Source organism: Neodiprion lecontei, chromosome 2, assembly GCF_021901455.1.
Source record: "Neodiprion lecontei isolate iyNeoLeco1 chromosome 2, iyNeoLeco1.1, whole genome shotgun sequence".
Lineage (NCBI taxonomy): Eukaryota > Metazoa > Arthropoda > Insecta > Hymenoptera > Diprionidae > Neodiprion > Neodiprion lecontei.
In genome coordinates, this window is record NC_060261.1 from 32,779,393 (window position 1) to 32,795,473 (window position 16,081).

General features: G+C 41.0%; 1 protein-coding gene and 1 long non-coding RNA gene across 6 annotated transcripts in view; both read right to left on the reverse strand.

Moving 5' to 3' along the window:
- LOC124292797 overlaps positions 1-6,373 on the reverse strand; it is a 160,238-nt gene extending 153,865 nt beyond the window's left edge. The window contains exons 1-2 of the long non-coding RNA XR_006902720.1: positions 6,124-6,373; positions 5,410-5,707 (exon numbers count right to left, since the gene is read on the reverse strand). This is a non-coding gene — a long non-coding RNA (uncharacterized LOC124292797). The remainder of the gene's footprint in view (positions 1-5,409; positions 5,708-6,123) is intronic.
- Positions 6,374-9,750: 3,377 nt separating this feature from the next.
- LOC107224266 (sodium-coupled monocarboxylate transporter 2) lies at positions 9,751-15,837 on the reverse strand. 5 transcript variants are annotated; one of them, XM_046732413.1, is made up of 15 exons: positions 15,760-15,837; positions 14,404-14,585; positions 14,131-14,290; positions 13,983-14,048; positions 13,827-13,878; positions 13,635-13,702; positions 12,641-12,795; positions 12,421-12,561; positions 11,932-12,156; positions 11,662-11,845; positions 11,474-11,560; positions 11,208-11,377; positions 10,853-11,011; positions 10,606-10,753; positions 9,751-10,290 (listed from the first exon to the last, which is right to left on the reverse strand). In XM_046732413.1, the coding sequence occupies exons 1-15, from the start codon at positions 15,793-15,795 to the stop codon at positions 10,270-10,272; spliced, it is 1,854 nt and encodes a 617-aa protein (XP_046588369.1). In that variant the 5' UTR covers positions 15,796-15,837; the 3' UTR covers positions 9,751-10,269. The 5 variants fall into 5 exon arrangements, with proteins under 5 accessions (XP_046588369.1, XP_046588370.1, XP_015519743.1 ...); XM_046732414.1 differs by lacking the exon at positions 15,760-15,837 and adding an exon at positions 15,669-15,686; XM_015664257.2 differs by lacking the exon at positions 15,760-15,837 and adding an exon at positions 15,364-15,653.
- Positions 15,838-16,081: the final 244 nt, after the last annotated feature.

Here is a 16,081-nt window from a genome sequence, read left to right on the forward strand (position 1 = left end):
GAACTAAAAAGACCTGGACGCGAGATCTCAGCTGTTTTTAAGCCCACGATTTTTTACCTTAAAGTCTTCTTCCACTTTCTCGGCATCGTTTTCACGAAATAATCGGCCATATAGGTACAAGGCGTACCAATGTGTTGTAAAATTAGAGTGATAATCGTCGGGAACAATGAGAGAATCCCTGCGAACTGAAAGTGGAAGCCTATATACCCCTGGTCAAGTTTTTCTTTTCATTCGTTAAGAGCTGATTGCACTTTGTTTACGCGGTCAACGGTTCATTTATGATAAAAAAAAAATAAAAATGGGTATGCGGACGAAGGCGAGACAAGATTATAAAGACCATACGTATACCTACAGCGAGACCGTGGGGTTAATTCGTAAACTACCTAATTCAATTGTTCGTTTTATATTTACTCGGCTGCATTTACGTATGTAGGTAACATACAAGGAGGTATAACCATAGAGGTTCGTGCGGAATTCATTCCAGTGTGCGCTGGCCAGAGAATACTTTCTACATGCATACGTACACCCGTGCATGCATATATGTATGCTTACGTTGCTTATACTGCAGGGTAGTCCAAGTTTGACGTTGGGTCATCTAAGCACTCCGAGGGGAGTGCTGTGAAAATTTCATTTCATCCCGCGGACTCTGAAATTCTCTCGATTCTCCCGCAGAGATCGCTTCCCCCTCGCCCCTTTGCCGCCGCCGCCGTTTCAAGACAAGAGAAAAAAAAATTAGCAAGCCCATTTCCCTTACGTAAAGTTACGTATTATATGTGGAGAGCAGCCTGTACCACTTAGTTTTCAGGCAGGGGCCACAAATTAAGTACAATACCGCTTGAATTAAAAAAACTCGTTCTTATATTATGATAAGGTGTTTTGAGCGTAGTGTCATGTGAACGATTCAAAGAATTTTCACGAGAATCCATCTCATTTTTTCGTACAATTTTGGATCGTTTTGAAATTTCTCGTGAAGCGATCGTGCTAATATCGGAAATATTTCGCCACGAGACAGGTTTGAAGGTTATATTTTTCAAATTACTCGATTATTAATCCATACGATAATAATTTATCGATCTTAGCTAGTCGGAGTGCATTTCCTAACATCGAAACGATCACATCGCTAAAAAGTTTTGAATCGAATCGATGGTTCGCGTAAAAATGGGTTGGATTCTCGTAAAAAAAAAAAACACTCTTTACCGGTCACGTGACACCACCGCGATCAAGAAGAACCGACAGGGAAAAGATTATAGAGGCAATAAAAAAGAAGTCTCGACGAGAAAAGCACCAACCGTATGTACATGATATGCCTACATCCCATTACCCGTAAGCTTATCCGTTATGGGCTGACAGATGCACATGCCTCCCTGAACGTCGCTCATTCCCAAATGAAAAATGCACGATGCTCGTATGGTTGGCAAGTCTTTCCCGTGTCAAATTCTAGCTTGCGAAAATAAGGAAGATGCCTAGTTTACACCTACAATACTCTCCGAATTCTCAACGGACCGATTCCACTTTGTTGATAAAAATTATTTATTATTCACGCTCGATCCCGTAGCATTCGACAGCCATAAAATTCAATTCAGGATTTCAAATTTTATACCTTATAATTTACACACAGATCGGTGAAAAGTGTTGTCGCTTTTCTTTTTTTTTTCCCCCCTTTAATTTCTCGAATCGTTACACATCGTTTAATCATCGTTCAAAAATTTTCGTACAACATTTCGAGGTTTTCCCGTATGATGCGAGAAGCTTTTTGCGTGCTAGAATTGAGGTGTATTTGTACGGACGGAGCAGCACAAGTGGAAAGGGAGAAAGTTGCGAAAAGGATGGAAACTTGCTTTGCATATTCAAATTATTTCGGACGGGTTAAGGCGTCGGTTGCCGCGGGTCAAACGGCTGGAATAATAACAAACGTTGGAAAATTATCAAATTTCGTTGGCACACTTAATTATTAATTAACCGTGCAATGAAATTAAGTCAACGGGCTTATACACGTACGGCGACGTGGCTCGAGGACTGCAGGCAATGAGTTTTCCTCACGCCGTCGGTATTAGGTCGGTGTACGAGTATACCAGCCGCGACGGTCAGTTAACGTCTCGTAATCATACTACAATTTGCATACACGACAATAGACTACCTGCCAACCTAAACGCAATACATTTTTAGCTCATGGTGTTTTGTACCGATCCGACGACGAAGCGGATCTCACGCAAACGTTAGAAAATCTAATTGTAAGAGAATTCAAAGTACAATCACACGCAAAAAAAAATAAAACGGCAAAAACTCTGCCTTTCCGACATTTTTCAAAATTTCAAAATTCCAGTTCGAACTGACCGATAACGTCAGCTACTTGTACCCCGAATGAAACAGGAGGAGGGGACGAGTTTTCTCTCTTGTCTTAAATACTCGCAGGCTTCCACGCGTAATTGATGCGGAAAGTTCTTCGCAGCTCCTGGAAGTTCAAGATATGTACAACTTCCGAAAACACTGTGGAGAAAACGATACTGAACTACGCTGGGTGTCGAGGAAGAGAGGGGTGTGGAGGGGGGAGTAGACTTTTCAAATTTCACGAATACATGCGAAGTGAATCAAAATTTTGAATTTTGCGAACGTTCTCTGATTTCTCAAAAAAAAATCAACGTTTTCATCAATGATACGCAGACACAAAGAGCAAAATCGAGACTGTATCCGATGAGTTGATGAAAAAATTTCGTAAAAATACGGTTTATCAAAGTCTGTTCATTTATCGCTAACGGATTCTTGAAAATAAGGCAGTTCCGAGCAGCCTGCACCGACTGAAAATGACAGAATAAACGAAAAGCTTGACAGAAAAATATCCCGAGTTGCTATTAACCTGCGTGGCAAACGGTTGAGGATATTACCGCTGTATGTGCATAGAAGAGAATCGATTGTAAAATAGAAAAAGAAACGGGTGGAATTCCCGAATCCCATACGCAGAACGCCATGGGAGTCCTGCTAATTAATATAATAGCCGGGGAGATTGGCTGTCACAACTGACGAGGAAAATTATTGTGAAACGCGGTGGACCGACCGCGGATATGCAGGTCCATGTACACCGTCGGAATTCGTCCACACAGCCACGTGGGTACGCAGGTATTAGGTATATTAGGCAGGTAACGTGGGAACATATGCACGCACACGGCGTCGAACGCAATTTGTCAGGTGACGCCCGGCCGACGGGAATAAATGGACAATTACACAAATACAATGTTTGACGCCGTTTCAATGAGGCGAGAGAGACACGCTTGATTGATTGTTAATTGGTCTGGTTTGTTACCCTCGCTAAAATTGGGCGTTCCGCTGTATATTCGTATATACCTGCTGTCTCGAAGGGTGCGAAAAGAATCACCCCCGATAATTTAATTGATAAGCCACGTTGTCGTTTGTGTTTTTATGCCTGTTGATTTCACTCATTTTCTTCTTCATTATCGTGTTCGTATTGATCATTTTTTAACTTTCCGTTTCTCCGTTTTCAGAGAAAAAAGGAAGCTATTGTAATCACCCCGAGGATGATTTTACGTTTCGATATCTACGGAATCACCTCCAACCATTATCTGATCGACGTCTGCGTGTGTATATGTATGTACCTATGTATGCGATCAATTTTTTTATCTAACGATGTCTCGAGAACGAGTGTCCGGATTTCAATGATTTTCGTCTCATTCCACATGTCTTTTCCAAACTTAGAACTAATTAGATTTTAGCTGCGATTCATTTAGTGCTTTTTTGCAAATTTACAAATAAGAAATCGTAATATTCTCACGTAATATGGTATCCAAGGGCTTTTCGATCGTGAATAATGAATTTCAATTTATAGTTCGGTATTCGAGGTGGATGTTGACATTTTTTTGTTCCGTGAACTTGGAACTTGCAGTGTGAAAACGAGAAATTCGAGCTATGGCTGACGGTCTGACTAAAACCATTCGTTTTTTTTCGCAACACCAGCTGCATTAGGTACACTCCTACACTTCCCGTATCGCAATCCTGGTATATCCTTCTCTCTCACTTTGGAGTCTCTCTGCCACCTTTGTATATGCAAATTAGAGCGCGGAGGTAAAGTCGCAAAGTACCTGCTGCTGAGTTTAACCCTGGCAGCGACGAATGTCTTGCCCTACGGATATTTATAACCATTTCCTTCCTTCAGAGAGCATTCATCCTCCCCGAATTATGACCGAGCTAGCCACGCCTGTGGCTGAAGACACTGTGCGCAGCACCGTAACAGCAGTACCAGTCTAGGCTCTGATTAATACCTCCACTCTTATTGTTAGTTTATCAAACTAACTTGATAAAACTCTGAATTGTCGGTTCACACCATTGTCTAACTCCTCGCTCCTCGCGACTATGCTTTTCATACTCTCGCAATCGAGCAAAGTCACGCCACGCTAATTTGTCAAAAATTATGAGAGTCGTTAAGTCACTCAGGGCTAATCAAATCCGAGTAAAATCGGATAAAACACGAGAAATACATACTTGAAGAATGTGGCCAGATCAGTTATTGAAATTCGAATCAATTTGATGAAAATGACCCCGAACAAAGTAACCTCAGAAATGCGAATTTGAAGTAAAAAAAAAACCACGGTTACCGACAACATGACAAACGATGTTACTTTACAATATCTGATTGTAAATGACGTCATGGTATATCCTAATTCTCTCTGCTACCTCTGAGTTATCCAATATCAACGGCCAAATGCGGATTTCACGGTAGGAATTAAGATTCAATCTCCAACACCGCGATTCAAGATCAACTTGTGGGCCCCAGTAAAGCGCGATTTCGAGTAAATATTTATTTTCCCTCTAAAGTCTAAGCAAGCCAAGAGGTGAGGTGGCGAATCTGCATTCAACGAGCTGCGCCGAGGATTAATTCTGTTCAACGCTCTCCCGATTGTATAATTCTGTAAGGTTTAATTCTTGTCAGTGAGAAACGGCATCTCCTTCCAGCAGCGTAGTATTAGTATTACATCAGGTTGGGTTAGATCAACACAACGACTTGGCTGTGTTGGTGCAGCAAATGTCACGGATTACGCACGTGTGAAACGATGCCGAATCAGTGTAGATTATTCAAAACTAAAATTAATCTGCGAACAAAATTCAGCTGGATCGAAGTTAGAACTTATACTATTTAGCTTCGTAAAAAATATATAAACACGACGCGAGAAGTGAGTAACGCCTACATGCCTGAGTAATGAGTGTAATACATAGAGGAACGAATCAACTGATTGCAGAGAAGTAAACGAATAAACAATTTGGGGTTTCGAGAAAACTTGATTATTCCGAGGATCGAACCCTTCAGATTTATAAGTAGAAGCAAAATCAACAAGAAATGGTATAACTTTCCGTATACGTTATGGAGCTAGAAGTAAATAGATCAGCAGCGATTTTGCTTACCTTTGAGCGATAGATACGAAGTAGCGATCGGTGTGCAGCTGGTTTTGAAAAGTGATACGATTGCTATGCCTTTTAACGATGATCAATCACTGTGTACACAATCATTCTTGCTCCACTAACTTACTTCTCGCAATGTATCCACGCACGCCTTCCGGATCTACATTCGGACAATAACTTTATAACACACTTCAAAGGATTTGTTTCGGGGAATTCGGAAACAGACGGAACTTGTCGCGAATTTAAAAACATAGGCACACCGCTTCGATAGAAACTGCAGCGACAATAACACTTCCCGGTTCTATAATGATATTTGTGGAGTCAAGCTCGGGAAAAAACAAACGACGAAAGTAAACAAGGTGAAGTTAGTAACGCAACGAAACATTGGGGAACTAAACGAACCAAGATTTCGAAACATGATGTGTTTTGTTTTATTATGGTTTACTCACTGACCTCTATACAGACATCAGTGGGATTATCGAATTCCAGACAATTGCAAAATAGCGAAACAACGGTTTTTACCCAGCATCGTTACGATATCGTTACTAACTTCAACATGAAAAAACAAAGGTTTCAAACCATGCGTGTGTTTGTTTTATTATGGCTTACTCACTGACCTCTGTTAGAGATCAGTGGGTTTACTGACTTTCAAAAAATTCTCAAATTGCAAAATAACGGTTGTTCCCCAGCATGAATCGTTACGATAACGTTACTAACTTCGAGACGATGAAAGCAAAGCCGTTACGAAGTTGCGACCGGCAATCGCACGTTAATCCAATCGTCCGACGACTGCACCTAATTCACTCTGAAACTGTATGTCTACATTGTACAAGAAAATAGATTGACTCATACTTCACGCACATTTAGCCCGAAAACATCACCGACCGCGATAGAAACGCGCCGACACGGGTCGACACAGCCGCGACAAAATCAGGACTGTAAAGACTGACAAGATGGCGTCGTTCGTGTCTCGAAGACAATCGACGATCTTGGGCCGAATGAATATATGCGCAATATACATACTATACTAATGTAATCGGAAGACTTCGTGAGACGATAATATGTATAGGTATACATACGATAATGTGAAACGACGCTTTTGCCGCATGGATTCAGAAATTCATCGCATCTTCAGCATTTAAGGGAATTTCGTTAATTTGCGTTCATATTTAACGAAGATGAACAGTCTTGTGGTATAATTAGCTTGACTGCGCAGACTATTTTCCTTCATGATTACCTAATAGAAAATTCAATTTACCCAGGGTTTCTACCGCACATGTATACCTGTAATCAAACCATTAGGGGTAAAGTGCGACGAAGTGTGCGTTGTATCTCTCATCTCGCATACCTGTAGAGGTTCCTGCCTTCTATACACACACGCGTCGAGATCGCTAACGTGCAGGAAGTCAGGGTATAACAGAGGCTGGTCGGTAAACAATGCTTAATTAGATAATTATTATTGCGCCTCGGGACGTAATTAAGATGCATCACTCCTCTCGGATACTGTAGTGATTCATTACGTTTAGTGTCTTACCTGTCGCCCGCACCATTCCGTCCCGGATGACAGCTGGTGCGCCGCCGCGTCCCGTTCAATCTCGTTAAATGTGAAATATCACATCGCTCGACCGTGTACGACATATAAGTCCGCGGTATGGAGATGTGGCTAAATCAAATCTAATTATACGGCTATTAACAAATTGATGATAACACTTCCGTTTCGGCATTGTAAGGCTTCTTTTACCAGGCTTATTCGACAATTGCTGCAGTTTTATTATACAACGGGAGAAATTAAATTTCTCTTGAACAAATTGATTCCAGCTGATCATTTGTTTTTTCACCTTAATGTCGCATCAGCCTGACTTGGTTATTATGCTGAATAAGGGCGCCTGATGTACCTAGTAATAATATAATAAAATTGTAATTAATATAAATGATTAGAAAAGGACTGGACACGTATTTTGAATGATACAATTAGTATATTGAAACAGTATTGAAAAACGGCTACTGTAGAATTGATTGTAACAGATATTTGCAATGTGAAATTATGACGCGGTGGGTCGCGGTCCAATTAATTCGGCGCAAAGTCCCTGAGAAAATAACAGTATCACAGGCAAAGTGTAGTTGTACAAAAACACACAGAATTGGGCATGATATTCATGTACTGATTGTGAGTCACCCACACCTAGGAAGGACGGTATTTGCACGAGATTGCAAATAGTCTCGTGCGGAATCGAAGCTAACTCGAGCGAAAAATTGATAAATTAGTTATTCCGTTAGTCTGTCGCCGTCAATGTTTGAGATCCTTGCTTTCCCCGGTCTCCTCTTCTGTACGCCTGACTGATTGCGGGGTAGCAAAGACGCCTTTTGCTCAGAGAGGTTTCCTGCGAGACCCCGCGTTGTACACTTTGTATAAATACACGTCGCCTACCCAAATTTCGTCAATTCCATCTTGAGGATATCACCGTTCGAACGGCTTTAGGAATTCGGAAACTAAGATTGAATTCGATTGAGAAAATTCTCGAAACGGGTATAATCAAGGTTCGATAGAAAACGACTGCAGATTCACGCGTCTAAACCGCAATTTGCCCGTATGTATTATACGAGTATGCAGGCGAAGGAGATGTAAGGGTAAGATAAGGATCTTAAGCGAGAAGCGTTCGTCATGCATACAACTTACATACAGGCACCGTGTGTATGCATATCCACGCAATTGTGTATGCATGATATTTGTTTATCATTACCATGGAATAAGACACGGTGCAGAGGCAATGGGTGGCTCGTAGCTTCGTGGGAGTCATAGATTCGAGATCCGTACCTACCGAAATGCAGCATGTATCCCCTTCGGTAAACAAGGATTTAAGGGTTGAGTTTAAACCTGAGGTTATCTTAGCTCCTAGCGTTGCCGCGCCTGGGCTTATCCATAATTTCTATATGCAGGGTGTACGTAGACGACACGTTTATAAGGTTTACGGTATATCTCGCCGTGCGTCTTTGCTCCCGCAAATATTCAAAGTAGGCAATCATCGCTGCGCCACAGACTCGATCTTCCAATTAAACGTTGCCCTTACACCACGTGTGCCGATTTAAGTGTGTCTTTAGGATGGTGTAGATAGTAGAAAAGGGATCGAAATTATTCTGCGAGATGGCATAAAGGATACAGCGGGCACCTATGAATATACGCCCAGCGAATTTGGCCGCTGAATTGCAGTGTTAGTAATAATAACGCAAGTATCCCCGGGTACGAAGTTTCGCACAGATATATTAGAATAAGACGTTGTAATTGTACCACCTTGCAGCTGCCTACGGAATATCTTTTGCGAGAATATACACACAGCTATGAACCAGAAATACAGCACGCCTGTTTGTCGAAATGATTATCCTTGTATGTGAATTTCCTATAATATCCGAGTTCAACATGTTCGAAGTGTCATTTTCCAGCTGGAAAAAGAGCGTGTTTTAACGTACGAGTAAAAATTTCTTACGCTATTCCGGATTTGTCCGAAGCAATGATATTGTAGTTTCAACTTGGTTTCTTAATGTTACAATTGTAGCGGACTGAATGTGCTACAGGATTATTTTTAAAACCGTAATATAACCAAATAATATTTGACAACAATCAGAACAATAATTTCTGATCAAGTAAATGCAACATCGTATACAGTAATGTCTAATTGCAATTTAAATCTAAGAAGATTGTTGAAAGGCTTGTAAAATATCGAGTTCGTCGAATTTTCCAGAGAATATTACAGAATTTCGATCCACATACCTAAGACCTATTTAGTTTACCTAAGAGCCTTAGTTTAGCAAAAAAATCATCCGAAAATAAAATATAAGTTTAAAAAAAGCATCAGAGAAGCAGCCTCCGGATCCATGAAGTTTGAGCTAGAGTCCGTCGACCCGGAGATCGTCCGGAGGAATAGAACAGCGCGCATCGACGGTTCGGTAACTGAGTTTGTTCGATTTTCAAGCCTGAGTGGGTTGGGTGTATACCTGGTAGTAAGCCACGTGGGACACGCCGGGATATGAGCTCAGCTTGTTAAGCGAAAGCTCTGAGCGTCAAATATCCTTATTAAGCGGGTGCAAATAGCGAACCGTCGCCGTTTACCTACGCCATAAATTCAATTTTGCTGTCGTGACTGCGGTCGGTCAAAGCTCAACATTCAACACGCGCACACCTTCGCAATTTCATCCGCCATAGTCGTGTTAACGTGTCTTACAATCCTGCAGGGTTCTAGCTTCTGCGATATTTACCCACAGCAAATTACGTATTATACTTACACGTAACAGGATGAATTTAAAAATGCAGCATATTATTCTTGATACCAAAAAAATTATAGAACAGACTTCATGAATAAATTTTTCCACTTTAATTGTAAAACAGAGTTTCTTACCTACATACCTCTATAGATGTCTGTAAATGGAAAAGCCCGAATAGGATAAACTTCACACCCTAGGAAATACTGGTCCCTCCGCCATGCAAGCAAATTACAATTATTGTCGAAGAACTTTGCCACTGACATGAATATCGTTCAAAACGAAAACAACGTAATTATAATTTCCATAGAGTATTCAGGTATTATACGTACAAGGTCATTCATACGTTGTCGAACACCAGCGATATGCCAATGTGGAACTGGTTAGAGATTCGTGGTAGTTTAGATCGTATCGTCCCAGGATTCGCATATGGCTGGTGTTCAGTAACGAATAAAAAACCTTATATGTATACGTATGCAATGACACAAATGGCAGTTTTCGATTTCAATTGAATGCTTTTCCGTGACATTAATGAAATGATTCAATTTTGTCCCCTGGCAGTTATTCTTTACACAACGCATCATGGTGCAGTCACGTTGTACAAACGGTTTATTGCAGATGAGCGTCGTTCTGTAACACACAAGATCAACACACATCAATATAGAAGTAATAAACCTAGGAAAAATTTTTTGCTTCCAACTTTTATGCTGCTTTTCCATTTCAACGTTTAAAACGACCGATTGTCATTTTATCTAATCTGATCTTTGCAATTTAATTTATGAAACATGTAATTTTTAAAATCTCCCGTTCTTTACCTTTCCTCGTGTAGCCTTGCTCAGTCAGAACCTTCGTCATTTAGATGAATCTTCGTCTTTTAAAATTTGTTACAACATTTACCATCACACTGCTGTAAAATCGAATAAAGATGGATTTTCTTCAACTTACCGGATGTGTCGTAACTATAACCGAAGGTTTGTCGACCCTATTCAAGTCGCCAAGAAGAAAATCATTCGCAGCATCGTGAGGAACCGCGTCCTGAACCGGTTGCCTCCACTTTCCAAGATCCTGTCCTAGTTCCTGTTTAGGAAGCCACCTGGAATTGAATCGCACGCCGTTGAACTTACAAAGTAACAGTAAAATAAGCGACCAACAAATGTGTTCGGAAAATTTGAAGAGATGCTCTCACAATTACCTGTGAATTACCGGCGATAGCATATCCCTGTCGACTGATCGTGGATTCCTTGGACCCGTGCACAAAGTCACTAGATTGCCGACAACGATAACCACTATAGCTCCTAGACCGGCTATCAAGTGATAAGATAATCTGTATAGCGGAAAAACGTCTTCCTCTCTGAAAACAGCAGAAATCAATTTCATTTGTTGTCGTTTGCGTCCGACTTCTACGTGATCGGGATTTGCAAAAGGAGGTTTACCGTTCAGCTTATTACATGCTCGATACTCTGAGAAATGAACAGAAATTTTGCACAGACTACAGGCTTTACATGTACAGCGAAATCAGTTCTGAGTCACAGAAAAGAAATACTCACCCCTGATGTTCGAATAATTCGAGAAAATTTTCGGTCACGTTTGCTGGACACTGCGACAAGTTGACCGGTAGTTTTTTGGGACGAAGCTGACCAGCGCCGGTTGCAGCATTGGCGCCCAGACTGGCCCAAGCTGCGATGGTGAATCCTACAATCGCACCTACAAATGCACCCTGCAGTATTTTATGAGAATGGAGTATACGCTCATCTTAAATCTCATGAATAGTCTTGCTTCGGTGAAAATGTATGCAATGTATTCGCGGACTCACCTTTGAATTTGCCCAAGGAAACAGCATCCCAAGGGTAAATACTCCGAAGGAAGTGCCCGCTGCGATCGCAGCCAGACTTCCAGTTACCTGTGAAGCAATGATTAAGTTGTAGATGTAGCAATGAAAATCACATTAATTGTATAGTCACACAAGTAAGAATAATGAGTTGAGATTATAGATTTACATACCGCGAGGACACCGCCGAGACGTTCGACTAGGAATATGAATCCCAAAGCAGTTATTCCGAGAAGAATAGCAACACTTTTTGCGAATATAGTGGAACACCTATCGCTGGGCTTCTGCCTGAAGCATCCCTTGACGAAATCCTCGAGCAGAACAACCGAAGTGGAATTTATACCCACGGATAAAGTGCTGCGGCATAGAATTCAACGGATATAAGGTACCGCGCGCTGCTTTATAGAGTGAAAATTCAAAACACAATTGATTAGACTTATTACCTCAACGCTGCTCCGAAGATACCGGCGACAAACAATCCTGGAATACCATGGAGATGACCAGCGATTTCCATCACGTAGGCTGGCAGCATTTGATCGTCGGCAAAAACGAGACCTGATGCTCTCGGATCGCATCTTGGTGGCGACCACCAGGCCAATAGTACCAAACCGCACCAACAACAAATTGAGATGAAACTGATGACCCCGCAAGTGAACACGCAAATAGCCCTAAAAAACTATCGCGATGAAGTGATCAGAAATAAAAAGAAAGGGTGATGTGAAACATGCTTTCAAATACACAACGATGTTCAAATTGTTGGACTACGTAACAACTGGAGAGCACCGTTTATCGTGATTTAGATTCGGTGCAAGTTATCACGGATCCAACCTTTTCGCGATGAGAATCAAGAATAATTTTTTGAATTTACGTCTGTAAGAAAGTTAGCAATCAAACGAACAGATTTTTTCCACAAACACGTCTCCACCACTCACATTTTAGCAGTCTTCATGGTCGACAGGGTTCGGTACCGCTGAACCATCGTCTGATTTACGGATATGTAAGCCGTGCTGTATAGCCAGGAGCCTATTGATACCGTCCATAATGTGTGTCGCGTATAGGGAGACGGATCGAGGCTGGATATAAAGAGAAACGGAGGGGAAAGCAGTGTTATTTTTTTTTAGTCTGCGATACCCTTACACGTATTATACCAACTTTAAGAACTCGATCCTCTTCGCTTCGACAGCCCGTTTCCAAACTTCGGACGGTCCTCCGACCTGGTAGGTTCCGAGCAAGGTCACCACTATTACTGCGGCTACCATCACCGCGACTTGGATTGTGTCGGTCCAAACCACGGCCCTCAGTCCTCCCTGCAGAATATGAAAGCTTTTCAAGGTTTTAAACCCGCAACGCCATTTCAGCACAGATATAAAGTTACTACAATTTGTCCTCATTCAATATACCTGTTTAAAATTCTTTGAATTTTTCTGATTTTCCAGATTACAGAAAGTTGTCATGTTCGCTAACGATAACGAATATTTTCTGGTTTCATATAAAATTCCCCGGTTTTTCCCTTATGTTTCCCGATTTTAAATATTCTTCTAGACATAGAAAAACCCTAGGCATATTATGCTGCAATTAATCACACAAATATTACCGTAATTAAATTAGCGTTTTATCGACGGGACCCATGGAAACATACGTATTTCGATAAGCCGTCTAGAACGGACGTATCTCTGTCGACTCTACAAGACCTTTGTTTACACTTACTGTAGCATCTTTCGTGACACGTCCGTTCCAGCTGGCCGACGAAATACGTATGTTCTTAAATTGCGTGGCGAAATACGTCTGCTTCCACAGGACTCATCGATATATCTGACGAATTTAGAAACAGCTCTACAAGATTCAACTGTTAGAAAATATTATACCGTTCTAAATTCGAAAATCGAAGAATTGAAAATAAAAAACTGAAATCTCCAAAATCTTTGCATATCAAAATATTTTAACAGCAGTTCTTATATAGTTTAACTACATGACTGTAAGCGAATTCTGCTCTAATTATGTCAAATTTGATATCCCAATTTAGGCTATGGAGCCTAGTCTTAGCTGTGAGATTACTCTACATATTGCAGATAGTACCCATCGCAGATCAATGTCTCAATCAGTGTCTCTGCAGTGAACATGATATAGACATAGTATGCAAACCTACCAACACAGTGTAGAAGACGCATACCGCGCATACCACGCTTCCTATTAGATGAACGTTGATACCACTGACTGAAACAAACACGGTACATAATAATATACTAAAATATGTAGACTTATTGTATAACATATAAAAAAAATAAGAAATCAACCGAAACAAAAACCACTTTTATGTATGAGAATTGGTATAAAGTACCTTGATTCAACGCCAAAGATGGAACGTAGACCACAATGGACTGGTACAGGACCTGAAGTATAGATCATACGAAAAAATGTAATACATACATGTATACAAAATTATTTCAAGTTCGAATCTATAATATATAATACGACAAATGCTGGAACGTCTTACCGCGTCAACGACGAAGATGAGAGATATTAGAATACGAACTTCTCTGCTGAATCTGATCTCGAGATACTGAAATTTTTTGTAGAAGTTAATTAGGCTTCAGAATTATATGCCAAACTGATGGCTAAATAAAAGGTTAAAGAAATACAACCTCGTATGCAGAGTTTAGCCTAAGAACGAAGAATACGGGAAGATACACTTTCGCAACGGTAATTCCCGTAAAAAATATGCTGAATATCGTCACCCAGTACTGAGTTCCAAAATTGTATACTTCAGCCGGCGTTCCAAGTATCGTAATACCTGAAATAAAGCTACGTACGAGTTGCATTGCGGATTAAAATTCGCGCACATCGGTCGCATAGATTGTGATTTCTTCGCCGATTTGGTAATCAATCCAAATTAAATTTCTCCAGAAATCGCTTACCTGGCGATCAAGGAAGACGATACGGGAAGAAGACCCATGTGGTGTCCACCCAGGAGATATTCCTCCGTGTTGTACTTCTTACTTCTGAAGTAATGCCAAAGTCCTGCCGTTGCAGAGGCGCACAGCATTGCGATGAAGACGATCCAGTCACTCCAATGAAGGTACCAACGATCGGCCGGCATCTAAAAATATGGAAATTTAAGAGGGTTTCAAAAAAAAACCAAGCGAGAAAACGACAAAACAAATTTTGACCAGTCATTCGGCCAGAATTTTATGTCTGTATCAATCTCTAGTTTCAGGTTTATCTCGCGGTAATCTGTAATTCGAATTGATCATAGCGACTTTTGGAAGGTAATCTACAGGCTTCCCCGAAAATATGAGAGCCGATTTTTGTTCTTTTATAACGGTATTACATACAGTTGCACGTGTAAATAAATCTTGGCATGACGTCGATCGATGGATGCTTGTTTCGAAATTCATACACGCGTATCGTCGGATTTAAAACTGGTAATAGTGCCAACGTCCGTGACATTGGCGACATTGAGACTAGTTTAGGTTCACGGTCTCATCACTATGACTCGGCACAGCGAACGGCTCGAAATAATTTAGCCCTGCAAGCATTGCGTAATTTCAATTCATCGGGTCAGCGGCAATACGTCGTTCGACTTGCTGACTGCAGGCGATCACAGCTACCGCAAAACCCGTAATTAAAATTATCTATGTAAACCATGTAAACCATGCGGTAGAACACTCTTAGGTATGTATTACACCGGACTGTGCACAAAATATATTCACATGACTTTGAACGTATAGGAAAAAATGTACCAAGATTCAAAACGATCATCGAATACTTTAAGCACATCGCAATGTAACTATGACATAAAACTGTTTCCGCTTTTAAGTTGAAATGCAAACACGATGCAGCAAAAATATCGTGTTTTGTGTATATTATATGCGTACCTTTTCGAATAATCGAATTAATGGCTTTTGAGCAAATCCGAGGAGCTTTTATCTTCCCGGCGTACGTATCTTCTGTATCACAAAGTGCTAGTGAACGGGGGAGGCGGGCGCGTTCCTGCGGCGGTAACAATTGTTATAATTATCGATAGTTTGTATTACAAGCCGGAATGGTGATAGGTGTGAGGTCTAAACGTAATTGGCAACGGAAGGCGAGACATCCAGCCTCGCAGCGGTCAAGCTCCGGATTGCGAATTCAGCGACGCAAAGACGTACGCGGAGAATTTCGCCGCGGTCTAAATGCCTACAAGCGCAAAGTCCGTCTGTGCCTGGCGGCAAATTAATTTACTCGCCAATCAACATTCGAAACTTTGCCTGCGCAATTAAAGAGTCGATTACCAGGCGCACTCCATAGACGAAATCCCGTCTAGTCATCCATCCTCATTTGTTACGATCGTCTGCGGGAAAAGCAGCTGGTCGCAGGTTTACGTAACCACGGTATAATATTATACGCGATTTTGTTTGCCGAGCTGTGTAGAGGCCTTCTTCCACGTCAAGGTAGGAGCAAAAATATCATTGTGGATTGATGTATCGAATGAAAAAATTCATTTTCTTAATTCTTTTCTCGTAACATATGCTCTGTTCAAAGGTTATCACGACTGTTTATGCAAATGGTGAACAAGCTCTATAATAATACTGTCTCACAAAATCGATTTCTTTT